Source organism: Oncorhynchus mykiss, chromosome 2 (assembly GCF_013265735.2).
Source record: "Oncorhynchus mykiss isolate Arlee chromosome 2, USDA_OmykA_1.1, whole genome shotgun sequence".
Taxonomy (NCBI): domain Eukaryota; kingdom Metazoa; phylum Chordata; class Actinopteri; order Salmoniformes; family Salmonidae; genus Oncorhynchus; species Oncorhynchus mykiss.
In genome coordinates this window covers 65,984,703-66,009,247 of record NC_048566.1, presented here as the reverse complement: position 1 = coordinate 66,009,247, position 24,545 = coordinate 65,984,703, and the positions used below count along the sequence as shown (strand labels likewise).

Here is a 24,545-nt window from a genome sequence, read left to right as displayed (position 1 = left end):
CTTGATCACCAACAACGAGACAGCCTACAGGGAGGAAGTGAGGGCACTTGGAGTGTGGTGTCAGGAAAACATCCTCTCACTCAATGTCAACAAAACAAAGGAGATGATCGTGGACTTCAGGAAACAGCAGAGGGAGCACCCCCCTATCCACATCGAAGGGACAGCAGTGGAGAAGGTGGAAAGTTAAGATCCTGGGCGTACACATCACAGACAAACTGAAATGGTCCACCCACACAGACAGTGTGGTGAAGAGGGCACAACAGCGCCTCTTCAATCTCAGGAGGCTGAAGAAATTTGGCTTGTCACCCAAAACCCTGACAAACTTTTACAGATGCACAATTGAGAGCATCCTGTCCGGCTGTATCACAGCCTGGCACGGCAACTGCACTGCCCTCAACCGCAAGGCTCTCCAAAGGGTGGTGCGGTGTGAACAACACATCAATGGGGGCAAACTATCTGCCCTCCATGACAGCTACAGCACCAGATGTCACAGGAAGGCCAAAAAGATCATCAAGGACAACAACCTCCCGAGCCACTGCCTGTTCACACCATCATCCAGAAGGTGAGGTCAGTACAGGTGCATCAAATCTGGGACCGGGAGACTGAGAAACAGCTTCTATCTCAAGGCCATCAGACTGCTAAACAGCAATTTTTAACTCTGAGAGGCTGCTGCCCACATTGAGACCCGATTACTGGACACTATAATAAATGGGTCAATAGTCATTTTAAACAATAGCCACTTTAAATAATGCCACATTAATAATGTTTACATATCTTACATTACTTATATCACATGTATATACTGTATTTTTTGCCATCTACTGCACCTTGCCTTTGCCGCTTGGCCATCGCTCAGCCATATATTTATATGTACATATTCTCATTCACCCCTTTAGATTTGTGTGTATTAGGTAGTTGTTGGGGAATTGTTAGATATTACTGCACTGTTGGAAGTAGAAGCACAAGCATTTCGCTACACTCTCATTAACATCTGCTAAGCATGTGTATGTGACCAATAAAATTAGATTTCTAGTGAATTTATACAAGCTGTTATCTCCTACCTATAAGGGCACAAGGCGAGACCCAGATGCAGACACAGGAGGCAGATGGTTAGAGTCTTTGATATTTATTAATAATCCAAAAGGGGTAGGCAAGAGAACGGTCGTGGACAGGCAAAAGGTCAAAACCGGTTCAGAGTCCAGGAGGTACAGTGTGGCAAGCAGGCTCAAGGTCAGGGCAGGCAGAATGGTCAGACAGGCGGATACAGAGTCCAGAAAACAGGGAAGGTCAAAACCAGGAGGACTAGCAAAGAGAATAGAAAAGGCAGGCGCACGGGAAAAACACACTGATTGACATGGAACATACGAGATGAACTGGCACAGACAAATAGAAAATACAGGAAATAATGGAGAAGATGGGTGACACCTGGAGGGGTGGAGACAAGCATAAGGACAGGAGAAACAGATCAGGAGATCAGATCAGGAGAAACAGAACAGATAGATTGGAGACTGTCAGAAAACTTAGTTGTAACGTTAATAATTTGGTTGTTATTCCATTGGTTACCTCGAGGCAGATGCCCCAGGGGCAGAGTGGACCACACTCCTTGAATATGGCGTTTTTAAATGTTAGAGCAATCACAAGGAAAACCTTTCTCTTGAATGACCTCATTACATGTATCTCACTGAAACATGGCTGTCATCAGACTGTAGTGCTGCTCTTATTGAAGCCCCCCCCGCCCTGGACTACATATTTTAATACTCTATCAGAAAAGGAGAAAAGGGTGGGGGGACATCCTCTATTTTTACTCATGCTCTCAGCTGTAAGGACATTTCGTTTGGCGTCTTTGGATATTTTGAGCATCATGCTATACTGTTTATGTGTCAGCCACCAGTGCTGGCCATAACCCTGTATAGGCCACCAAAGCACTGCCCCACTTTCTTTACTGATTTATCTGAACTACTGTTTCTTGAGAACTATGTTAGAATCATTATGTTGGACGATTTTAATATTCATGTTGACAAATAGACGGACTCCAAAGCCATTGAATTTACAGTATGCATTTTTTGAGCTCTATGGACTTTATCCAACATGTTACTGGGCCCACCCGGCCATTCTCTGGACCCGGATATTACTAAGGGTCTTTCTACTGACATATCCTCTATTGTTGATGTTGCTTTATCTGATCACAACTGTGTATTTTTTACTAGCTTGTTGCCCATAGCACAGTGTAATACTGAACGCATTATTAAGAAACACTATCTTACCTCTGAAGTGAACTTTCCTCCACATCTAAATGTGATGAGTTTGCGGCATACTTCAGAGATAAGGTTGGGTATCAGTCAAACAAGACCCGATGAGAAGTTTGATATGTGCCCTAGCCTACCACGCAAAGGCACTATGGATGTATTTCCCCTGGTTGACACAAAAATGTTCAGGAAAGTGATATCACAACAAGCTTTGAGAGAAAATGAGAGAAATACGCTTTTTGTGCGTGTGACACATTTCTGGGTCTTTTATTTCAGCTCATGAAACATGGGACCAACACTTTACATGTTGCGTTTATATTTTTGTTCAGTATAGATATTGGTGACTGAGTTATTTTATTGATGGCGGAAGGTGTTATGGAATAAGTTAGCTAGGTTAAGTTTTAGGAGCATAATTAGACACTACCATTACACACTTCCACATCTCATCGCTAGGTGCAGCAGCAACAGAGTCCAGGTGCTGCGGATCAATCGACAGGTGGAAGCGATCAGGTGGATTGTGTGAGAGAGGTGGCAGGAAGCCACTCAGACTGCCTTTGTTTGTTTTGTATTACCTTTACTTTTTGGCTTGCCTTTGTGTATATATTTCTGTTTCGTCATCATCTGAACAAATAGTAATGACCTTGGACTGGCTGACCATGGGAGTCATGACTCAGCTGGACCTAAGGTAAGGTTGCTGTCTCCCAGGTACATGCATTCAACACCTGGTCACATACGTTTACTTCTCACATTTATGCATACATCAAATCAGGCCACAGACCATGTAGCTATGTCTAAGACCCCTAGACATAATGAGAGCAGCAAAAATCAGTAGGCTAGTTATTGGTTTTGTAACAACAGTAATATTATTAAGAGCTGCACTTCACCCCCCTGAGTGCCACCCCAGTTATAGCTCTCCACCGGCTACATTGTTCCAACCGGGGCAGGATGTCGACGTGTTTGCCATCCCTCCATCCTGCTTAGTTCCAAGAGGAACAGGACGACAGAACACCAGTTGCCATCAAGCGCCATTCCTGTTGCATCCAGGCACCTGGCCAAGAGCACAGAGCAACAAAAAAAAGGAGATTCCTCGTTGCGCCACTAGAGGTCATCGGTCCCTCAGGTGAGCGAGATTCCTCGTCACCTAGGACATCCTTACAGGCTGGGGAAGATTTTCATGCATGTGCAGTCTCCCCATCGGTGATGGACTGTGGTAGCTTGGGAACATTAGGCATCAGTCTGGTATCCTATTATGTGTTTGTGCAATTTTGGCTTTTGGCAACTTGGCTCCATTACTAGATGATTGTGCTGCATCCTTTATTAGAGCCAGGGAACATGAAGTATGTGTTCACGCTACTTCTCAGTTCCTGAAGAAGGTGAAGGGGGCAGGTCCTGTCGGACTAGGCCCCGGACAGCTATATTTTGTCTTAAGCCAACAATGCTATTGTATCTCTCGCCTAATCCTTGTACCCTGAATTGGTTTCCTTCGCCACACTTCAGAGTGGATGTTTTTCCCTCTCTCGGCTGTCACCCTGCATGAGCATAGCGTCATGGGAATAGCCTTCTAGGATCAGCTAGGCTCGTAGAATCTCCTATCTAACTAGTTCTCCATCCACTTGGTTAACTGTCCTGCAATGTCATTTCCATTCTATCCTACAAGAGGAATTTGACTGCACTGATGACCCACAACCGATAGGGCGCGTTCGCACCCTTCAACGAATGGGCTGGTTCCAGACTGTTGGAGACAGCAGGCACTCTTCACTTTGCTGCTACTAATGTGTGTACTTCCTAAGTGAATGTCTCTGTAACAGATCACCCTGCTCTGTTCCTGTGTTGGACTCATGCTAGACAGAGTGGCTTATATGGTACAGTGGTTACAGCCGCAGACCCCTGCTTGGGTTCTATTCCAGTCCACTGTCTTTTTGTATGGATGTCTAGCAGTGGAGGCTGCTGAGAGGAAGGTTCATAATAATGGCTGGAATGGAGTAGAATGGTATCAAACACATGAAAACCATTCCATTTACTCCATTCCAGCCATTATGAGCCGTTCACCACTCAGCCTCCCCTAATGTCTAGCCTCCCCACAGTGTGGGCATGACTGTATACATGGGTGTTGGAGCAATGCGACGAGGGAAGCCTCCCTCTCGTAGGTTGCTGTAAGGAGGGAGTGTGTTATACACACTAATCTCCAGCCCTATAGTCCCATTGCGCGCCCTGTCTGTTTTAGCGGTATCCAATATAGTGACCAAGCAGACAGTCCCATACTGGAACTGTGCTTAAGACTATTTCACAGCCGCTGTTTGAGCCACTGGAAAGCGTGAAAGAGTTTGTCATTTTAATTCCGCTTTACTAATAGCTATTACATCCACGACCTGGGTGATGAGCTGCAAGCACTGTCACATGCTGACTAGACCGGGCGCGCTTTGTCCATCCACACCAGACACGATCAGGACACACAGGTTGAAATATCAAAACGATCTCTGAACCAACTATATTAATTTGGGTACAGGTCGAAATGCATGAAACATTCAAGGCAATTTAGCTAGCTAAGTTGATGTTGCTAGTTATACATTTGGGAGTTATACATTGGGTTGTTATTTTACCTGAAATGCACAAGGTCCTCTACTCCAACAATTAATCCACCGATAAAAGGGTAAACCGAGTTTGTTTCTAGTAATCTCTCCTCCTTCAGTCCTTTGGACTTTATATGGCGGTTGGCAATCAACTTTAAGGTGCATTACCACCACCGACTGGAGTGTGGACCTAATTTCATCTTTCAATCACCCACATGGGTACATGCTCCTAAAAAACAATATGGAGATGGAAGAGGCGGGACTTGCAGCGCATCAAAAACAGAACCAAGTTCTATTTTAGTGCCTGGCTGTGCAGGCACTCTTTGACGCACGTGAGCTGTTTGGATTAAATTATTGAATAACATGTATTTTACAACGCTTGCGCACGTAACGTGAGCGGTGTGGTCAGCATATCAGTTTCACCACTTGTGCCTATACCTTGACCCGGGTTACCCCTAGACCGTCAAACTCAATCAGCCCACAGGCCATATTGAAAAAAACACAATGAATTGGCGGGCCAGACACAGTTTGTTTGATCACAAGATGTCACCCAATTATTTTCCCAACACTTTCTCTGGCTGCCACTGCTCTTACTCAACAACAAAAAATGTCCTCTGTGTCATCACAACTTTTGGAAATATTTAAACCAATATCTTTAGTAAGTTGATCAAATGTTGAAAAAGTTGGAGATATTCAAATGAAGTTAGATCTATATACTGTTCAAAAGTTTGGGGTCACTTAGAAATGGCCTTGTTTTTGAAAGAAAAGCATGTTTGTTGTCCATTAAAATAACATCAAATTGATCATAAATACAGTATTGTAGCTGAAAACGGCTGATTGTTTTATGGAATATCTACATAGGGGTACAGAGACCCATTATCTGCAACCATCACTCCTGTGTTCCAATAGAACGTTGTGTTAGCTTATCCAAGTTTATCATTTAAAAAGGCTAATTGATCATTAGAAAACCCTGTTGCAATTATGTTAGCACAGCTGAAAATGGTTCTATTTAAAGAAGAAATGGCCTTCTTGAGACTAGTTGAGTATCTGGAGCATCAGCATTTGTGGGTTCGATTACAAGCGCAAAATGGCCAGAAACACCTTTCTTCTGAAACTCGTCAGTCTATTCTTGTTCTGAGAAATGAAGGCTATTCCATGCGAGAAATTGCCAAGAGACAGAAGATCTGGAACAACGCTGTGTACTACTCCCTTCACAGAACTGCGCAAACTGGCCTAACCAGAAGGGGGTGGGAGGCCCCGGTGCACAACTGAGTTACCCTTTTATCGTTATGAATGTGTTTCTACCTGTCATTTAGGCAGGTAGCCTAGTGGTTAGTGTTGGGCCAGTAACTGAAAGGTTGCTGGATCAAATCCCTGAGCAGTTTTTTTTTATTTACGGAAAAACAGGGGCACAGTCCAACACTGACTTCTTTAGGAACAAAGCATGTGTTTGGTGAGTCTGCTAGATCAGAGGCAGTAGGGATGACCAGGGATATTCTCTCGATAAGTGTGTGAATTAGACCATTTTCTGTCCTGCTAACCATTCAAAATGTAACGAGTACTTTTGGGTGTCAGAGAAAATGTATGGAGTAAAAAGTACATACATTTTACTTAACTACTTTACACCACTGCTCGCGTGTGTCTTATTGTCCTTTAGTAGTAATTTATTACCGCGTGTGAATGCTTTATTTTATAACTTTTTGACAACCAAGATGACATTTTCTGTAGGATACAGCAATGACCCGTTGGAACCGAAACTTGGCATGGACATTTAGCCTACAACACGTTCACACTTCTGGTCCCGTAGAAGATTCACCCAGTGCCATTAGTGATGATATGATACAGCACATTGGCTGGCTCGTGTGTGGGTCTTGGAGGGGTGTGTGTGTGTGTGTGGCACTACTTGTGGTGACTTGTAGAGCAGGGCGTTATGGAAGCGGCCCAAAATCAATTAACAACGCAAATCATTGCCCAGCTGATAGAAATGTAATTTGCCGGATTGACAGTGTGATGCGCAAAATAGTACACATCATCTGGATATGTATGCAACAAGTGTATCATTAAACTTCTGCTACCATTTCTGCCAATCCGTCTACGCATACAGTTTGACGAATACGTTTGATAAATCCAAGGTATGCACCACACCCTACACACTGCAACTGCCTCTGTAACGCAAGGCAAAAGCAGCGTTTCATTGGAAATTCGTGTATCAAAATGCCAAGACGCTGTTGGTGTTTTCGAAGCGTCAACACAGGCCAATTTTATCCTTTGGACGAGTGGAGGTTAATATAATCGTGATGGTTTCGGAGCTCTTCCACCAGAAGTATGGCTGCATCATGGGAATGGCTTAACCTGTTTTGGAGACTGGTTTTTGTTCGGATGACCGACATGCCCAAAGTAAACTGCCTGTTACTCGGGCCCAGAAGCTAGGATATGCATATAATTGGTAGCATTGGATAGAAAACACTCTGAAGTTTCTAATACTGTTAAAATAATGTCACATGTCTGTGAGTATAACAGAACTGATATGGCAGGCGAAAATCCATCCAGAATGTGTTTTGTTTTTAGGTCACAGGCCATTTCAGTGCTAGCCTATGGGAAATACAAATAGATAGGACCCAGATTGCAGTTTCCAATGACTTCCACTAGAAAGGGAAGTGATTATTGCACAAGCAAGTCCATAGGTTAATCAGCAAGGATGGTGGAATTGGAGTTTTGACCACACGCATAAAGTAGGTGTTACCCCAGAAATGAGTGACCTCTCTCATATTATCATAGAACCAGGGTTACGTAACCTTGCGTTTTTCTCTTTTAGAAGGTCAAATGACAGAAATGCACAAATGAAACTTAGTCTTTTTCCAACTAGAGCAAGAAAGAGAAATAGCCTACAGTGAAGTGTGATGATTTGGGATGTTTATTTGGCTGAACATAACCATCTCCACTCAATCCAACACAGCATCTCTTCCACATATTCCATTTTAAAAGATACATATGACTATAGTATGTATCCCAAAGTCAAGTTAATCATTACTCCTTATGTTTTAACATTTGTAAAATCTTCAAATAATTTATGATTTGATTTTAGGTTTAATGTGCGTGAAGTGTACAATGTAACAGTCATTATGTGAAAGTACGTAAAACACCGGAGAAAAAAAATATATATAGCAAATAAAAAACGTGCATAGTATGTGCCAGACACAAAGTCCAAAGCTACCCAGTATTTCAAGAAATCTGACACATAAACTGAAGCTGCAAAGCTACATTAAAACAATGAACAACACACCCAGCTCTTCACTGAGTTTCGCTTCAGTCCATGGCCCCTGCGTCTAGTATCTAACATGCCTTATAAAGCAAAGCAGGTTCAGAATGAAAACCTGAGTTTCTGCATCAGCTGAGACTGCACCAACCAGATGCTAACAACACTTCCTACCTTAATATGGCGGTCTATTTAAGCTGACCAGGTTCTGCTCACACATCCTCTGCTGCCGTTTGCTGCTACTGCTAGTATGCATTTGTTTTTCTTGCTACCCACCACCACAACCCCCACCTGTTTGGTTCTATTTTCCTTCCTGCAGGTGGATTGGTATACCCGTAGTTATTATATGTTGACGCTTTGCTCTGACAGTGAGCTACCCTGACGGAGCAGAGCCTATTGCCAAGACCTATTGTACTGTTTATATTCTCTAATAAATGGTTAAACGAATACCTGGTGTTTCCTTTCTGGAATGTATTTATGACTGGAGAGGGAGTCCTTCAGAGGGAGATACCGAGAGAGCTTCTCAGACTGGCTGGCTCCAGGGTTTAGGTTCACAGGCCAAACAGACGTGTCTTTATATGCTCCTGTCCGCCCTCGTTATGGCAGCTAATTCTAATGAGCCCCCTAGTCCAGACCACCACTTGAAGAGCAACAGGACACTCACTCTCCCACAGGGGCTTCATAGCTTCTGTAGGAGTCAAAAGGAGATGTTTGATTGTCAGATGCCAGGTTGTTCCAGTAACTGGCAGGGATTTTCTATATTATTAGTGATTATTCTTGATTAGGTCATTCTTACCTGCTGCCCTAGAGCTTGCATAGAGTTAAACTCGATCTGTTCCCTCTTGATTCTGACCCAGTCAGGCTCATCTGGGATCATAAAGGCTAGAACCATCTTGACCAGGATCAGGACATGCTAACAAACACATTTTAGTCATTTAGCAGATGCTCTTATCCAGAGCAACTTACAGGAGCAATTAGGGTTACGTGCCTTGCACAAGGGAACATCGGCAGATTTTTCACCTAGTCCGCTCGGGGATTCAGCCCAGCAACCTGTCGGTTACTGGCCCAATGCTCTTAACCACTAGGCTACCCTCACCTATGTTGGTTGGGCAGATGATAACACTGTAACATTCTGTAAATAAGACAATTGTTATGAACCATGTACTGTTGTGAACAAGATACTGTACCTCCACCAGGAAGGCTCCCCAAACCTAACTCCCCTCCCTCATACTGTACCTCCACCAGGAAGGCTACCCAAACCTAACTCCCCTCCCTCATACCGTACCTCCACCAGGAAGGCTCCCCAAACCTAACTCCCCTCCCTCATACTGTACCTCCACCAGGAAGGCTCCCCAAACCTAACTCCCCTCCCTCATACCATACCTCCACCAGGAAGGCTACCCAAACCTAACTCCCCTCCCTCATACCGTACCTCCACCAGGAAGGCTCCCCAAACCTAACTCCCCTCCCTCATACTGTACCTCCACCAGGAAGGCTCCCCAAACCTAACTCCCCTCCCTCATACTGTACCTCCACCAGGAAGGCTCCCCAAACCTAACTCCCCTCCCTCATACTGTACCTCCACCAGGATGGCTACCCAAACCTAACTCCCCTCCCTCATACTGTACCTCGACCAGGATGGCGACCAGTATGATGTTCTTGCCGCTGATCCCTCCCTCCAGACAGAACTCCTGGACGCGAGGGGACAGCAGTAGCAGCCAGCAGTTAGACATGACTGAGACAAAGCCCAGAACCTCAAAAGCTGTCTGAAACATACACACAGGCATACAGTAATATGGTTACAGGTACATACAAGGACAGGAGCAAATACAGACATGTGCATAGGGACATAGATGGGCACTGATTAGGAAATAACATTGGCCACTACACGTTGCTCACATCTATTTATTTACCAGATTTAGCTTCATAACACATTCCTGTCTGCATTAAAAATGACCTCTCTGTTTGTTCAAATTCGCACATCGCCCCAAAACCCTCCTGACCTGCCACACCCCCATATTGGACACTGGGGCAGAGAATGGCTTCCGGAACAGTTTGCAGATCTTGTAGGCATCCCCTCGGATCTCTGTGATGTTGTTGAGGAGCAGGAGGACGGCGGTGAGCGGGTACACACAGGAGAACAGACTCAAATACCCAAACTGCAGCAGCAATTCAATGTACTCCGCAAACAGGCCCTGCAACGTAGCAACAGACGCAATAACACCAAAACAAATATACACCAAACATACAGTACATATGCAAATGCACCCAACCCTGATTCTACCCCTTAAGGCACAGATGCAAAGAAACCAAGGCAGGCGAGCACAATGAAGAGAAATAGAAAATAATAAAAAAATACACATTTTACATGGACTTACTGGATAAGGGGGAAGGCTTCTCTGGGCTCTGAGTTTGTCCATCTCTAGGTCGTCCTCCTGCTCTTTCTTATGGGGAGCACTGAGGAAGCGGTCGACTATAAACGGCACTACCACCTCTGTACACTGGTTCACCAGCTGGTTCCCAATTAGCATAGAGGCAAGCCTCTGGGCAAAAATCGATAGTAAACAAACATAAATAGTTACATACTGCATACACACTCTCTCTGGGATCAATTACTACAGACAGTGCACAGAGAGAATGTGATCTGCTCTGTTGTAGAGCTCAAGAAAATCTATTTGAGATCCATCTACCCTTTAAAATGAGGTATTTCCACATTGTATAACTTTTCCTCCGGCCATAGACAAACAGTGCTGGCCAGCTGAAATCTCTTACCTTGCGTAGCAGTGGTAGGTCCTGTTTGTAAAAGGCAATGTGGAAGAGCACAGCAAAGTTGTTGAAGAAAGTAAACTGAAAATTAAAAAGGGAGATGTTGGTTTCAATTAATATCTCAGGAGGCATGACTACAGATCCTGTATCTGATTTGCCTCCTACATCTGTTTATAAAAAAACAGCTGATACTATCTGCACAGTACTCTTATCTGTATCACAATACATTTAGCTCTGCACCATTTTTTATATTTGTCATTTACCAGAAGCGCCTATCCAGAGCAACTTACAAGCTAAATCCCTTGCTCAAGGGCACAACAACAGATGTAGCACTTAGTCGGCTCTGGGATTCGATCCAGCTACCTTTCGTTTACTGGCCTGAATGCTTTTAACAGCTATGCTACCTTTCTCCTGGGAGGAGGAGGATGATAGACTGACAGATGGGGAAGGAAAACTGACCAGGAGGACTTTGGTGGTATGATGGTTCTGGAAGGAGGACTCCTCTCTGTGGTTTTCTATGTGGGTAAATCAGACAGATTTTCAGTCAACTTATAACTTATCACACACAAACTGTGATACTTTGCATCCAATTGCATTCTCTATTATTATATGACTCTCTGCTCTTTGGTGAACTTAGCTCTGTGTTCCCAAACATTCTAACCCCTACTGCAATTATTCATCAACCTCACATTTATTTTCTCTCCCCCTCTTTTATAACCCTTCTCTATCATCTCTAACCCATCTCCCTCCCCAGTGCTCTCTCTCACCCCACTCGGTGAGTTGCATGGCCACAGCATGGTACACATTCCCCAGCATGTTGGTGTAGACAATGTGGGCTATGGAGGGCATGTAGAGCAGAACTCCAGAGAACAGGGAGCCGCTGTCCTGATGGAAGCCCTGTACCAGGGCCTCTCCGTGGTAGAAGCAAGTCATTCCCAGCACCACCAGTCCCAGGAACAGCCCCACTAAGGGCAACGACACCAAGCCTACACGCAGCTGCCTCTGCCACTCCGGGAACAGGGGCTCCAGACGGCCTGTTTCAGGGTTGAGCCCCAGGGTACCGTGGAAGCCAGGGCGGGGCCCCGCGAAGCGCTCGGCCAGGTTCAGTGTGCCCCAGCGGTGGGAGAGGGAGGAGCTCCGCCGCTTCCACAATTCGATGAACAGCGTGGACCACAGCATGCTGAATACAGCCTGTACCATGTGACCGCTGACCGAGGGGCCATCGTCGTCCTCCTCCATCACCCCCTCCCCGGCCTGCTCCTTCACCACGCCACCACCTCCAGGCAGCAGAAAGGTCAGGACAAGGCCCAGGAAGGCAGGGGGAATCAGGGCCCAGGTGTAGAAGTCTAGAAAACTGAAGTAAAACGCCACGGTGCTTCCAAAATATGATTGTATTGCATCTGCACAGGAAGAGAGCGATCATTAGCAGGACAAAGGAGCAAATGTTTGTTAGAGCCGGGCGATATGGATAGAAAATCCATATCACAATAAATTCACACATTTTTTGTGATAATGATAAATCAGCAATAAATTACAACAAAAAACATCCGGGAAGGGCTAGGCGATATGGGCAAAAAGTCATATCGCAAATGTAACTTTTTTGCCCAATAACAACAATTTACAACAAAAATAAATAAATGTCAATGGACAGTTACTTTACATTGGTGGTATGGCACTAGACAGTTTGTCAGTGCCAAGTAAAACAACAGAGATGGTAGCCTATGATTAAAACAGTAAGCTATTTCATCAAACTTATCCAGGAAATACATGATTTGACATTTTGATGTGCAACCTGTCAAAATTCTTCAGAGAATTTGACAACATCTTTGCAAATTGGCCTCATGGCTGTATTATTCACCACCTGAGGAAGTGGGAACTCAAAACATTTAGCTAGATTGCTAACGCTAAATATGATATTGTTGCTATATAGCCATGTAGGCTCAGTAAATGAAGTCTAATGTCCTACAAAAACCTTTCACCGCTATGCCTAAGCTACAGTTCCACTTGTAAAGTCGTACCATGAACTCAATATTAAGAGGTGAGAAATACATTATCTACTCACAGAAAGCTGTGACTCTCCTTTCTGTAACTAGAACAACATGAGTTGCTTTGCTTTTTCTCACAATATCATTTTGAGCAAAGGTCATATGCATCTCTACCTCCTCACAGTGGGGATTTGATTTGGATCTTTTAGTCCCCATTTGGACTAATCTTCCAAGAGTCTGTAAACATTAAAATACAATTTATAATACGAACACATTTTCACATATAACACACTGTTACAAACATACATAATATACCAACAATGACCCAATAAATACTCAATCTAAAAAATATTGATTCTTCATCTACTAGTCCCACAACATTTCTATGTATTTAAATGGTTTTAAAATAGTTTGAATTTATATATTGAAAGGTTTTTGGTTTGCTCAGTTAATTAATTCAATTTCTTTATTGCTCTAAATCGAAATTTTCTTTTGCCTATTTCTCTTTTCTGTCTGGATAACGCATAGATGGTGGACAATCTATTTCTAGTATTTACAGAATGTCTGTCTCTTACCAACTGAATACCGTTATGAATAGAACTTGGACGTTTTAAATTATGTATATTATGAAATAAAATAAGTATGTTTTTTCCAATTATCTTGTCGATTGATGACCTCACAGTGGGGAGATGGGCATGAGAGTCAGCAGCCAACAGCAAAACAGGGACAGGCAGATACTTTCATAGCAAGAATAAACATAATGCATAGACTATTGCTGTTGACCAAATTATGGTTTTAGCACCATCTACAGGAACGTTGTGTAACAAAATAACCAACATAGGAGGAAGGCAGTGTCTGTGTCTGTAATTTTTGGTTTATCATCCCAGCTATAGTGTGTGGGTGAATACAGTATGTAACTATTTTGTGTTTGCTTTACTGTATGATGTTGTTTACCGAGAGGCTGTCCCCATATCTGCTTCTTAGAGTACCACCTTCTTCCGAGGTCATTCAGTCTCTGCTGGTCATGTAGAGGGAAGATGTCCTTTATCACTCCTGCCCTCACCAGCTTCTGACCTACAGCACAGAGACAGGCCGGATGGGCAACATCAGGGAACTGTACAATACCTCTACCATTATTACACATACAGACGGGTAACCAGGGGTAACATAGCCAGAAGCTTGGCAGCATACGTAAGGGACAGTGCAGATCACAGAGCAGTGAGAGAGGACCGGAGCGAGCACTGAAATGATGAGCCAGAGGTGGTGCTCTGCTCTGCTGCAGAACAGCTTAGCTAAGCAAGATCATGACCAGAGGACAGAACATGCTGAGGTAAACCAGATAGCACACATGCACACAAACAATACTACTCATATTACAGAGCAAGTGATAAAGCTTAATTTGATACCAACTTTTGCTTCGTAGCACCGACTTTGCAGCACATTGTGGAGTCACAAATATTTAAATTTCAATTAATAATTTCTCAATTATGCATTAAAATACAAATGTCAAGTACAAGTCAACAATCATTCCTATTGAAGGACCTTTCTATGGATAATATTTAGTGAAAATACCCAAAATCAGACCTTTTTTTGATCTAGTTTCGTGAGGAATCACCCAACATCCCCCATTTATAGTATATCACTCTATTCACATACCTAAACACACACATGCACATGTAAAGACTCACAGATGTTTTCCCAGGCCTCCAGGACCCCCGGAGCCTCTGGGACTCCAGGGATTCTCTGCTTCTTCTGGGCCTGTAGAGAGTCCAGCTCATTCTTGACTATGTACTGACGCTCCGCTAGCGTCAGGAACTCCTGCATGTCATCTGGTAACACAGAGGACAGGCATCAATCAAGACTGTCGTGTGTGGATATATAATATATATACACACACACACACACACACAGTTCTGGAAAGAAATTAAGAGACCACTGCAAAATTCTTATTTTACTATTTAAAGGTACGTGTTTGGGTAAAATGAACATTTTTGTTTTATTCCATAAACTACTGACAACATTTCTCCCAAATTCCAAATAAAAATACTGTCATTTAGAGCATTTATTTGCATAAAATGACAACTGGTCAAAATAACAAAAAAGATGCAGTGTTGTCAGACCTCAAATAATGCAAAGAAAATAAGTTCATATTCATTTTTAAACAACACAATACTCATTTTTTAACTTGAGTTCAGAAATCAATTTTGGTGAAAAAAAACTGATTTTCAATCACAGCTTCATGCATCTTGGCATGCTCTCCGCCAGTCTTTCACATTGATGTTGGGTGACTTTATGCTACTCCCGGCACAAAAATCAAGCAGCTCGACTTTGTTTGATGGCTTGTGACCATCCATCTTCCTATTGATCACATTCCAGAGGTTTTCAATGGGGTTCACGTCTGGAGATTGGGCTGGCCATGACAGGGTCTTGATCTGGTGGTCCTTCATCCACACCTTGATTGACCTGGCTGTGTGGCATGGACCATGCTGGAAAAATCAGTCCTCAGAGTTGGAACTTTGTCAGAGCAGAAGGAAGCAAGTTTTCTTCCAGGAAAACCTTGTACGTGGCTTGATTCATGCATGGGTGCGAAACCTGGAGAGGGCTACAAGCCACAGTGTCTCGCACCCACTGCAAAGAAAAAGTCATATCTCAGACTGGCCAATAAAAAGAAAAGATTAAGATGGCAAAAGAACACAGACACTGGACAGAGGAACTCTGCCTAGAAGGCCAGCATCCCGGAGTCGCCTCTTCACTGTTGACGTTGAGACTGGGGTTTGCGGGTACTCTTTAATGAAGCTGCCAGTTGAGGTCTTGTGAGGCGTCTGTTTCTCAAACTAGACACACTAATGTACTTTCCCTCTCGCTCAGTTGTGCACCGGGCCTCCCACTCCTCTTTCTATTCTGGTTAGAGCCAGTTTCGCTGTTCTGTGAAGGGAGTAGTACACAGCGTTGTATGAGATCTTCAGTTTCTTGGCAATTCCTCGCATGGAATAGCTGTAATTTCTCAGAACAAGAAGAGCCTGACAAGTTTCAGAAGAAAGGTCTTTGTTTCTGGCCTTTTTGAGCCTGGAATTGAACCCACAAATGCTGATGTTCCAGATACTCAACTAGTCTAAAGAAGGCCAGTTTTATTGCTTATTTAATCAGAACAACCATTTTCAGCTGGGCTAACATAATTGCAAAAGCGTTTTCTAATGATCAATTAGCCTTTTAAAATGATGAACTTGGATTAGCTAACACAACGTGCCATTGGAACACAGGAGTGATGGTTGCTGATAATGGGCCTCTTATGGAATATCTACATATGCGTACAAAAATCAGCTGTCTCAGCTACAATAGTCATTTACAACATTAACAATATCTACACTGTATTTCTGATGAATTTGATGTTATGTTAATGGACAATAAATAAGAACATTTCTAAGTGACCCCAAAATTTTGAACTGGTGTATATGAATATGTATGTGTGTATATATACAGTTTAAGTCGGATGTTTACATACACCTTAGCCAAATACATTGGCTAAGCCAAATACATTTTCACAATTCCTGACATTTAATCCTAGTAAAAATTCCCTGTCTTAGGTCAGTTAGGATCACCACCTTATTTTAAGAATGTAAAATGTCAGAATAATACTAGTTATTTATTTCAGCTTTAATTTCTTTCATCACATTCCCAGTGGGTCAGAAGTTTACATTCACTCAGTTAGTATTTGGTAGCATTGCCTTTAAATTGTTTAACTTGGGTCAAACGTTTCAGGCAGCCTTCCACAAGCTTCCCACAATAAGTTGGGTGAATTTTGGCCCATTCCTCCTGACACAGCTGGTGTAACTGAGTCAGATTTGTAGGCCTCCTTGCTTGCACAAGATTTTTCAGTTCTGCCCACAAATTTTCTATAGGATTGAGAAAAGAGCTTTGTGATGGCCACTCCAATACCTTGACTTTGTTGTCTTTAAGCCATTTTGCCACAACTTTGGAAGTATGCATGGGGTCATTGTCCATTTGGAAGACCCATTTGCGACCAAGCTTTAACTTCCTGACTGATGTCTTGAGATGATGCTTCAATATATCTACATTATTTCCCCCCCTCATGATGCCCTCTATTTTGTGAAGTGCACCAGTCCCTCCTGCAGCAAAGCACCCCCACAACATGATGCTGCCACCCCCGTGCTTCACGGTTGAGATGGTGTTCTTCGGCTTGCAAGCCTCCCCCTGTTTTCTCCAAACATAACGATGGTCATTATGGCAAAAACAGTTCTATTTTTGTTTCATCAGACCGGAGGACATTTCTCCAAAAAGTATGATCGTTGTCCCCATCTGCAGTTGCAAACCGTAGTCTGTCTTTTTTTATGGCAGTTTTGGAGCAGTGGCATCTTCGTGGCTGAGTGGTCTTTCAGGTTATGTTGGTATAGGACTCGTTTTACTGTGGATATAGATACCTTTTGTACCTGTTTCCTCCAGCATCTTTACTAGGTCCTTTGCTGTTGTTCTGGGATTGATTTGCACTTTTTGCACCAATGTACGTTCATCTCTAGGAGACAGAACGCGTTTCCTTCCTGAGCGGTATGACGGCTGCGTGGTCCCACAGTGTTTATACTTGTGTACTATTGTTTGTACAGATGAACGTGGTACCTTCAGGCGTTTGGTTCATCCTTGGGAGCAATTTCCAATCTTGTGGAGGTCTATAATTTATTTCTGATTTCTTGGTTGATTTCTTTTGATTTTCCCATGATGTCATGCAAAAATGCATTGAGTTTGAAGGTAGGCCTTGAAATACATCCACAGGTACACCTCCAATTGACTCAAATTATGTCAATTAGCCTATCAGAAGCTTCTAAAGCCATGACATAATTTTCTGGAAGTTTCCAAGCTGTTTAAAGGCACAGCCAACTTAGTGGATGTAAACTTCTGACCCAATGGAATTGTGACACAGTGGATTAGAAGTGAAGTAATCTGTCTGTAAACAATTGTTGGAAATATTACATTGTGTCATGCACAAAGTAGATTTGGCAAACTTGGCAAAACTATAGTTATGGACATGTTGTAGAACAATAGTGAAGACATCAAAACTATGAAATAACACACATGGAATCATGTAGTAAACAAAAAAGTGTTAAACAAATCCAAATATATTTTAGATTTGAGATTCTTCAAAGTAACCACCCTTTGCCTTCATGACAGCTTTAAACACCCTTGGCATTCTCTCAACCAGCTTCAAGAGGTTGTCACCTGGAAGGTTCTACAGCTGCACCATCGAGAGCATCCTGACTGGTTGCATCACTGCCTGGTACCGCAACTGCTCGGCCTATGACCGCAAAGGCACTACAGAGGGTAGTGTGTACGGCAGTCATAGATTGTTCTCTCTGCTACCGCAAGGCAAGCGGTACCGGAGCGCCAAGTCTAGGACCAAAAGGCTTCTCAACAGCTTTTACCCCCAAGCCATAAGACTCCTGAACAGGGATTCAAATGGCTACCCGGACAATTTGCATTGTCCCCCCCCACCCAACCCCTCTCTTACGCTGCTGCTACTCTGTTCATCATCTATGCATAGTCACTAACTATACATTCATGTACATATTACCTCAATTAGCCCAACTAACTGGTGCCCCCGCACATTGGCTACAAGGACTATCTGCATTGTGTCCCACCAACCCCTCTTTTACGCTGCTGCTACTCTGTTTATCATATATGCATAGTCACTTTAACTATACCTACATGTACATATTGCCTCAAGTAGCCTGACTAACTGGTGCCTGTCTATAGCCTGTTATTTTCAGTCTTTAAACTGTGTTTTTTATTTCTTGACTTATCTATTGTTCACCTAATACCTATTTTTTTACTTAAAAATTGCACTGTTGGTTAGGGCCTGTAAGTGAGCATTTCACTGTTGTATTCTGCGCACGTGACAAATAAACTTTGATTTGAATGCATTTCAATTAACAGGTGTGCTTTGTTAAAAGTTAATTTTGTGGAATTTCTTTCCTCAATGAGTTTGAGCCAATCAGCTGTGTTGTGACAAGGTAGGGCTGGTATACAGAAAATCAACCTATTTGGTAAAGGATCAAGTCCATATTATGGCAAGAACAGCTCAAATAAGCAAAGAGAAACGACAGCCCATTACTTTAAGACATGAAGGTCAGTCAATACGGAAAATTAAGAACTTTGAAAGTTTCTTCAAGTGCAGTCGGAAAAACCATCAAGCGCTATGATGAAACTGGCTCTCATGAGGAACGCCACAGGAAAGGAAGACCCAGAGTTACCTCTGCTGTTCATTAGAGTTACCAGCCTCAGAAATGTCAGCCTAAATAAATGCTTCACAGATTTCAAGTAACACACACGTCTCAACATCAAGAGTTCAGAGGAGACTGTGTGAATCAGGCCATCATGGTCGAATTGCTGCAAAGAAACCACTATGTACTAAAGGTCACCAATAAGAAGAAGAGACTTGCTTGGACCAAGAAACACGAGCAATGGACATTAGACTGGTGGAAATCTGTCCTTTGTTCTGATGAGTCCAGATTTTAGATTTTTAGTTCCAACCGCCATGTCTTTGTGAGACGCAGAGTAAGTGAACGGATGATCTCTACATGTGTGGTTTCTACCATGAAGCATGGAAGAGGTGTGATGGTGTGGGGGTGCTTTGCTGATGACACTGTCTGTGATTTATTTAGGATTCAAGGCACACTTAACCAGCATGGCTACCACAGAATTCTGCAGTGATACACCATATGGTCTGCGCTTAGTGGGACTATAATTTGTTTTTTAAAGGGAAAATGTCCCAACACACCTCCAGACTGTGTAAGGGCTATTTCACAAAGAAGGAGAGTGATGGAGTGCTGCATCAGATGACCTGGTCTCCACAATCACCCGATCTCAACCAAATTGAGATGATTTGGGATGAGTTGGACTGCAGAGTGAAGGAAAAGCAGCCAACAAGTGCTCCGCATATGTGGGAACTCCTTCAAGATTGTTGGAAAAGCATTCCAGGTGAAGCTGGTTGAGAGCATGCCAAGAGTGTGCAAAGCTGTCATCAAGGCAAAGGGTGGCTAATTTGAAGAATGTGAAAAATAAAATATATTTGTATTTGTTTAACACTTTTTTTGGTTACTACACGTGTTATTTCATAGTTGTAATGTATTCACTATTATTCTACAATGGAGAAAATAGTAAAAAATAAAGAAAAACCTTGAATGAGTAGGTGTGTCCAAACTTTTGACTGGTACTTATATAGTTTATGTATATATAATATGTGTGTGTAATTTGGGCTATATTACCACACTCTTACCACACTCCCGCACTCTCACAACAGTGAATGTGTGTGTATCTATTCCCACAGAAGGTGTATTGGGTACTGAAGATCTACACAACAAGTTCAATTACTTGTTATTAACTGCTGATACTGTTAATCTCCCTCTACTTTTCCCCCACCATTACCAACATTCTTACCAACATTGCTGAAGTTGTCTCTGTCGTGGTAGGAGAAAGCAACCATGTCTTCATTGTGGTATTTCTTACACAGACCCAGGTCCTCCGTGGCTTTGAGGAATGTACAGCGAGGAGCAGACACCACGACCACATCCCCACACTCATCCTCTCCAGGGTGGGCCAGCAAAGCTGCTCCTAGTCCAGTGAGGAGGAGAGGGTCAACTTCAATACTTCTGCCTCTACTGCAGTGATCTTAGAGGGTGTATATGCTTTTGTTTCAGTCCAGTACTTAATGACACAGCTAATTTAGCTAATAAACTAAGATACCCGTGCACTGATATATTCCCCCGCAGTTGTATTGTGCAACACTTTGAGTCAAAAGTCTTTGTCAGGCTTAACCCACATGCATAAAGCATTCCCTGGATGAGGGTACACTACTTTTAAACTCTTGATTCAATAAGCTAATCATCAAGCCCAGGGGAATCAATTGAATCAGATGTGTTAATAGCACTCAGCAGGACCAGTCAGACCTCTGCTGATAACCCAACATGACCTCTCACCTCCGTGTCTCTTTGAAGTTTCAATCAGGGAGATGAGCCACCTCTTGGTGACAGGCTGGACGTTGTCTGACAGCTGGATGAGGACCAGGGGCTCCACCTGCTTAGACACACAGCAGGGACAGCTGACCTGCGTCCATGAGTCCTGGGACAGGACCTTAGTCTGTGTCTGGACAGAGCCTTTATCACCCATCGACGTCATCACGTCCCTGTGGAGAGGCAGTGTGAGGAGGACAAGGAGTTTTACTGTATCTGTTTTACACTCTGTAATCCACACATTTACAAGGGTCGTTCCACCTCAAAAAGGCACAAGAAAGAGGGTTTTGACACCCACCATCTCAGATTGTTCTGAAATGGTTTCTGTAGTTTAGAAACCGATAAGATAAGCATTCCTGCAACATTATTTGGATTAAATATAATTTAATCTGAGAAATTAAACTAATAGATTGCACCTAAATTGGCCATTTTAATGTACAGTATTTATATAATATTCAATAAATATAGTACCCAACAACAAAACTTCTTCCTACCAATGAGTATTTAGATAGGTTTGCCAGTGGATATCTGTAATGGTAGACTCAGTAATTCCAGTTTAGTCTATTGTTTTTCTGATATGATAAATTATTCCTACAGATTTAATCATACTTAATTATCCATTGTCTCCTGGCCACAGACTAATTAGCAAAAAATATTTGATATCGCTACTAATGTCACACATTACATTCATCCTAGGTGCTCTACTATCAACTGGCATGCTAAATTAGGCAGCTGTAGATGTGAGGGGGAAACAAAAATATTTATATTATCTATAAAGATTATAAAAAGGCCATTAGGTAGCTAGCCATCTTAAACACAATAGGATTATGATCAGGATGTCTGGTCTGGTCTCTGTTTCACTGCATCTTAACTAAGCCTGTTGGATGAGCTAGCTAGCTAGCTAGCTAGGTTGAAACTGCTGGGGGAGAGCTAACTCTCACCATCAGCCTAGTTCATCAATGTAGCTAGCTAATGAGTTTAGATAGGAAAAACTATATTTGCTAGTTATATTTTTTAAAAGACTTGCTACTGACTATTGAACACTTTTTATCTAGTTCCCTGAATGTTTATTGATGGCAACTGAAAAAAGTTGTATTGGTATACTTTAGCTGATAAAGAATAGGCTTGTACATGTACACATGAGTGTTACATTAATTAACTACATTGGACTGAAAAGGCACATTTGTATTCATGTTATTGTAATTGCAATTCAGGTGAAGGGAGTAAGATGACTAGAAAGGAGCATGCTGACAGACCAGGAAGAAAGCTGTTGTTGCACAGCAAAGATATTACAGTCAATGTTTATGAACTTAATATGGTGTGTGAATTACTCATTTATATCATTGGCACTTACGAAAGGTGTGGATTATTTAGCAACATGAGCAGTAAATGCTAACATGGCTTTGGTGATGAAAGGTGATGTCACGGAGGTGACTGTATCTATTAGAAGCTGACCCCAAACATTGCATTATATGCCCAGAACCTAATTCACCTGGTATCGGTTTCACCCAGACAAATACAGTGGGGCAAAAAAGTATTTAGTCAGCCACCAATTGTGCAAGTTATCCCACTTAAAAAGATGAGAGAGGCCTGTAATTTTCATCATAGGTACACTTCAACTATGACAGACAAAATGAGAACAAAAAAAATCCAGAAAATCACATTGTAGGATTTTTTATGAATTTATTTGCAAATTATGGTGGAAAATAAGTATTTGGTCACCTACAAACAAGCAAGATTTCTGGCTCTCACAGACCTGTAACTTCTTCTTTAAGAGGCTCCTCTGTCCTCCACTCGTTACCTGTATTAATTAAATTTTTTGCCCCACTGTATATGGTGCGTATCTCTTTGGCCCATTTTTCTTCCAGGTTAATTGGCAGACAACACTCATAAGGTGTATTGCCGCCACCTACTGTACAGGATAGTGCAAAATCCCCTCAAAACATAATATGTTGTCGATTAACAAAAACACTAACCAAATTCACACTACTACTGTGTGGGGGGGAACCTCTTTGTTCAGTACTTCCTGTAACATTTCGCCTGTAAAGTCCTGGAGATCCAGAAATCTATTTGCCGCCTTCACGATGATGTCTAGCTAAAATGAGTTTTTCTAGTGCAATTTACCACTTGCGCCATAAACGCAACAAAGTGCACTTTCGCTGTTAGTGTGTCGGGATCCTTCTCCTGCATGGCAGACTGTGGGACATCCACTACTATCTCTACTCACTCCTTTAGCTATTTTCACTGGCTCACATAGGAGACCTGCTGGAAAGCTTTGATCCTAGCTACTGCGACCTCCTTCCCCCTGTTTATCACGGGAGTAATTAATTGATGCGTCACTGATCTGGACCTGGGAGTTGCTTGCACCTGTTCTTTATTTAAGGTGAACACCAGAAGTAGCACACTGAGAACACGTGCTGTTGCTGGAGCAGACCAACCAGTTTCCATTTATGGGAATTGGGAGGGTGAACGCATGAACCTTCCCAAGCTAAGTACCTCTCTATAGTTAATTTCCAACAATTTCACCTGATAGCACTGCCTGCCGATATTCTCTATTGTTTAGTGTGCTACGCACTCGTTGATGCCAGTGTACCTATTGTGAATCGGGTCAAACCAGAAAGGAGGCCTTTTGGGATTCTGGGAGGGTGAAACACGTTACCCTTCCCCTAAGTATGACTTTCATGGCCTCCCGAGTGGCGCAGCGGTCTAAAGGCACTGCATCTCAGTGCAAGAGGTGTCACTACAGTCCTTGGTTCGAATCCAGGCTGTATCACATCCGGACGTGATTGGGAGTCCCATAGGGCGGCCCAGCGTTGGCCGGTGTAGGCCGTCATTATAAATAATAATTTGTTCTTAACTGACTTGCCTAGTTAAATATAAATGTTAAGTACCCTACCCCTCTCATTCAATCAGCAACAGTATATACTCCCAACCGGAGCCTGTTTTCGCTTTGTCGTTATGGGCTATTGTATTTAGATTGAGGGAAAACAATGATTTAATCGATTTTAGAATAAGGCTGTAATGTAACAAAATGTGGAAAAAGTGCCGAGGTCTGAATACTTTCCGAATGCACTGTATGATGTGGCTGTCCATGGTTCTGTTTTTGCTCTGTGTGTGTGCAAGTAGAAAAAACATGTTGACTCACCCTACTTGTAGAGAAACGCCAATGTCATTCTCCTTTCTTTCATTTCACGAAACAGTCTATGGCTGTCATACGGTACATGCTTTTAGTGTTTGTTGTCCTAGGCTACCTGGCTAAAAAGCTTGCTCGCTAGCCTAACTTCCTTTCATTGGCAAAGATGAGCCAGCTTGTTAACGTTAGCCTACTACAGTCGTGGCCAAACGTTTTGAGAATGACACAAATATTAATTTTCACAAAGTCTGCTGCCTCATTTTGTATGATGGCAATTTGCATATACTCTAGAATGTTATGAAGAGTGATCAGCTGAATTACAATTAATTGAAAAGTCCCTCTTTGCCATGCAAATGAACTGAATCCCCCAAAAACTTTTCCACTGCATTTCAGCCCTGCCACAAAAGGACCAGCTGACATCATGTCAGTGATTCTCTCGTTAACACAGGTGTGAGTGTTGATGAGGACAAGGCTGGAGATCATTCTGTCATGCTGATTGAGTTCAAATAACAGACTGGAAGCTTCAAAAGGGGGGTGTTGCTTGGAATCATTGTTCTTCCTCTGTCAACCA

At 42.7% G+C, this 24,545-nt stretch overlaps 1 protein-coding gene across 5 annotated transcripts in view; it reads right to left on the bottom strand.

Moving 5' to 3' along the window:
- The window catches only part of LOC110494008 (anoctamin-10), a 55,509-nt gene that overhangs the window by 22,006 nt on the left and 8,958 nt on the right, over window positions 1–24,545 (bottom strand). For 2 of the 5 annotated variants that reach the window (XM_036953407.1, XM_036953395.1), the window contains exons 2-10: window positions 20,809–21,014; window positions 20,270–20,443; window positions 14,512–14,652; window positions 13,778–13,897; window positions 11,606–12,238; window positions 11,298–11,353; window positions 10,845–10,919; window positions 10,451–10,615; window positions 10,076–10,267 (exon numbers count right to left, since the gene is read on the bottom strand). In XM_036953407.1, the coding sequence (XP_036809302.1) occupies window positions 10,076–10,267; window positions 10,451–10,615; window positions 10,845–10,919; window positions 11,298–11,353; window positions 11,606–12,238; window positions 13,778–13,897; window positions 14,512–14,652; window positions 20,270–20,443; window positions 20,809–21,007 (1,755 nt within the window). In that variant the 5' untranslated portion in view covers window positions 21,008–21,014. Of the gene's footprint in view, window positions 1–7,707; window positions 8,761–8,868; window positions 8,986–9,700; window positions 9,839–10,075; window positions 10,268–10,450; window positions 10,616–10,844; window positions 10,920–11,297; window positions 11,354–11,605; window positions 12,239–13,777; window positions 13,898–14,511; window positions 14,653–20,269; window positions 20,444–20,808; window positions 21,015–24,545 lie in introns of those variants that run through there. The other 3 variants (XR_005037525.1, XM_021568670.2, XM_036953398.1) reach the window with 3 other exon arrangements.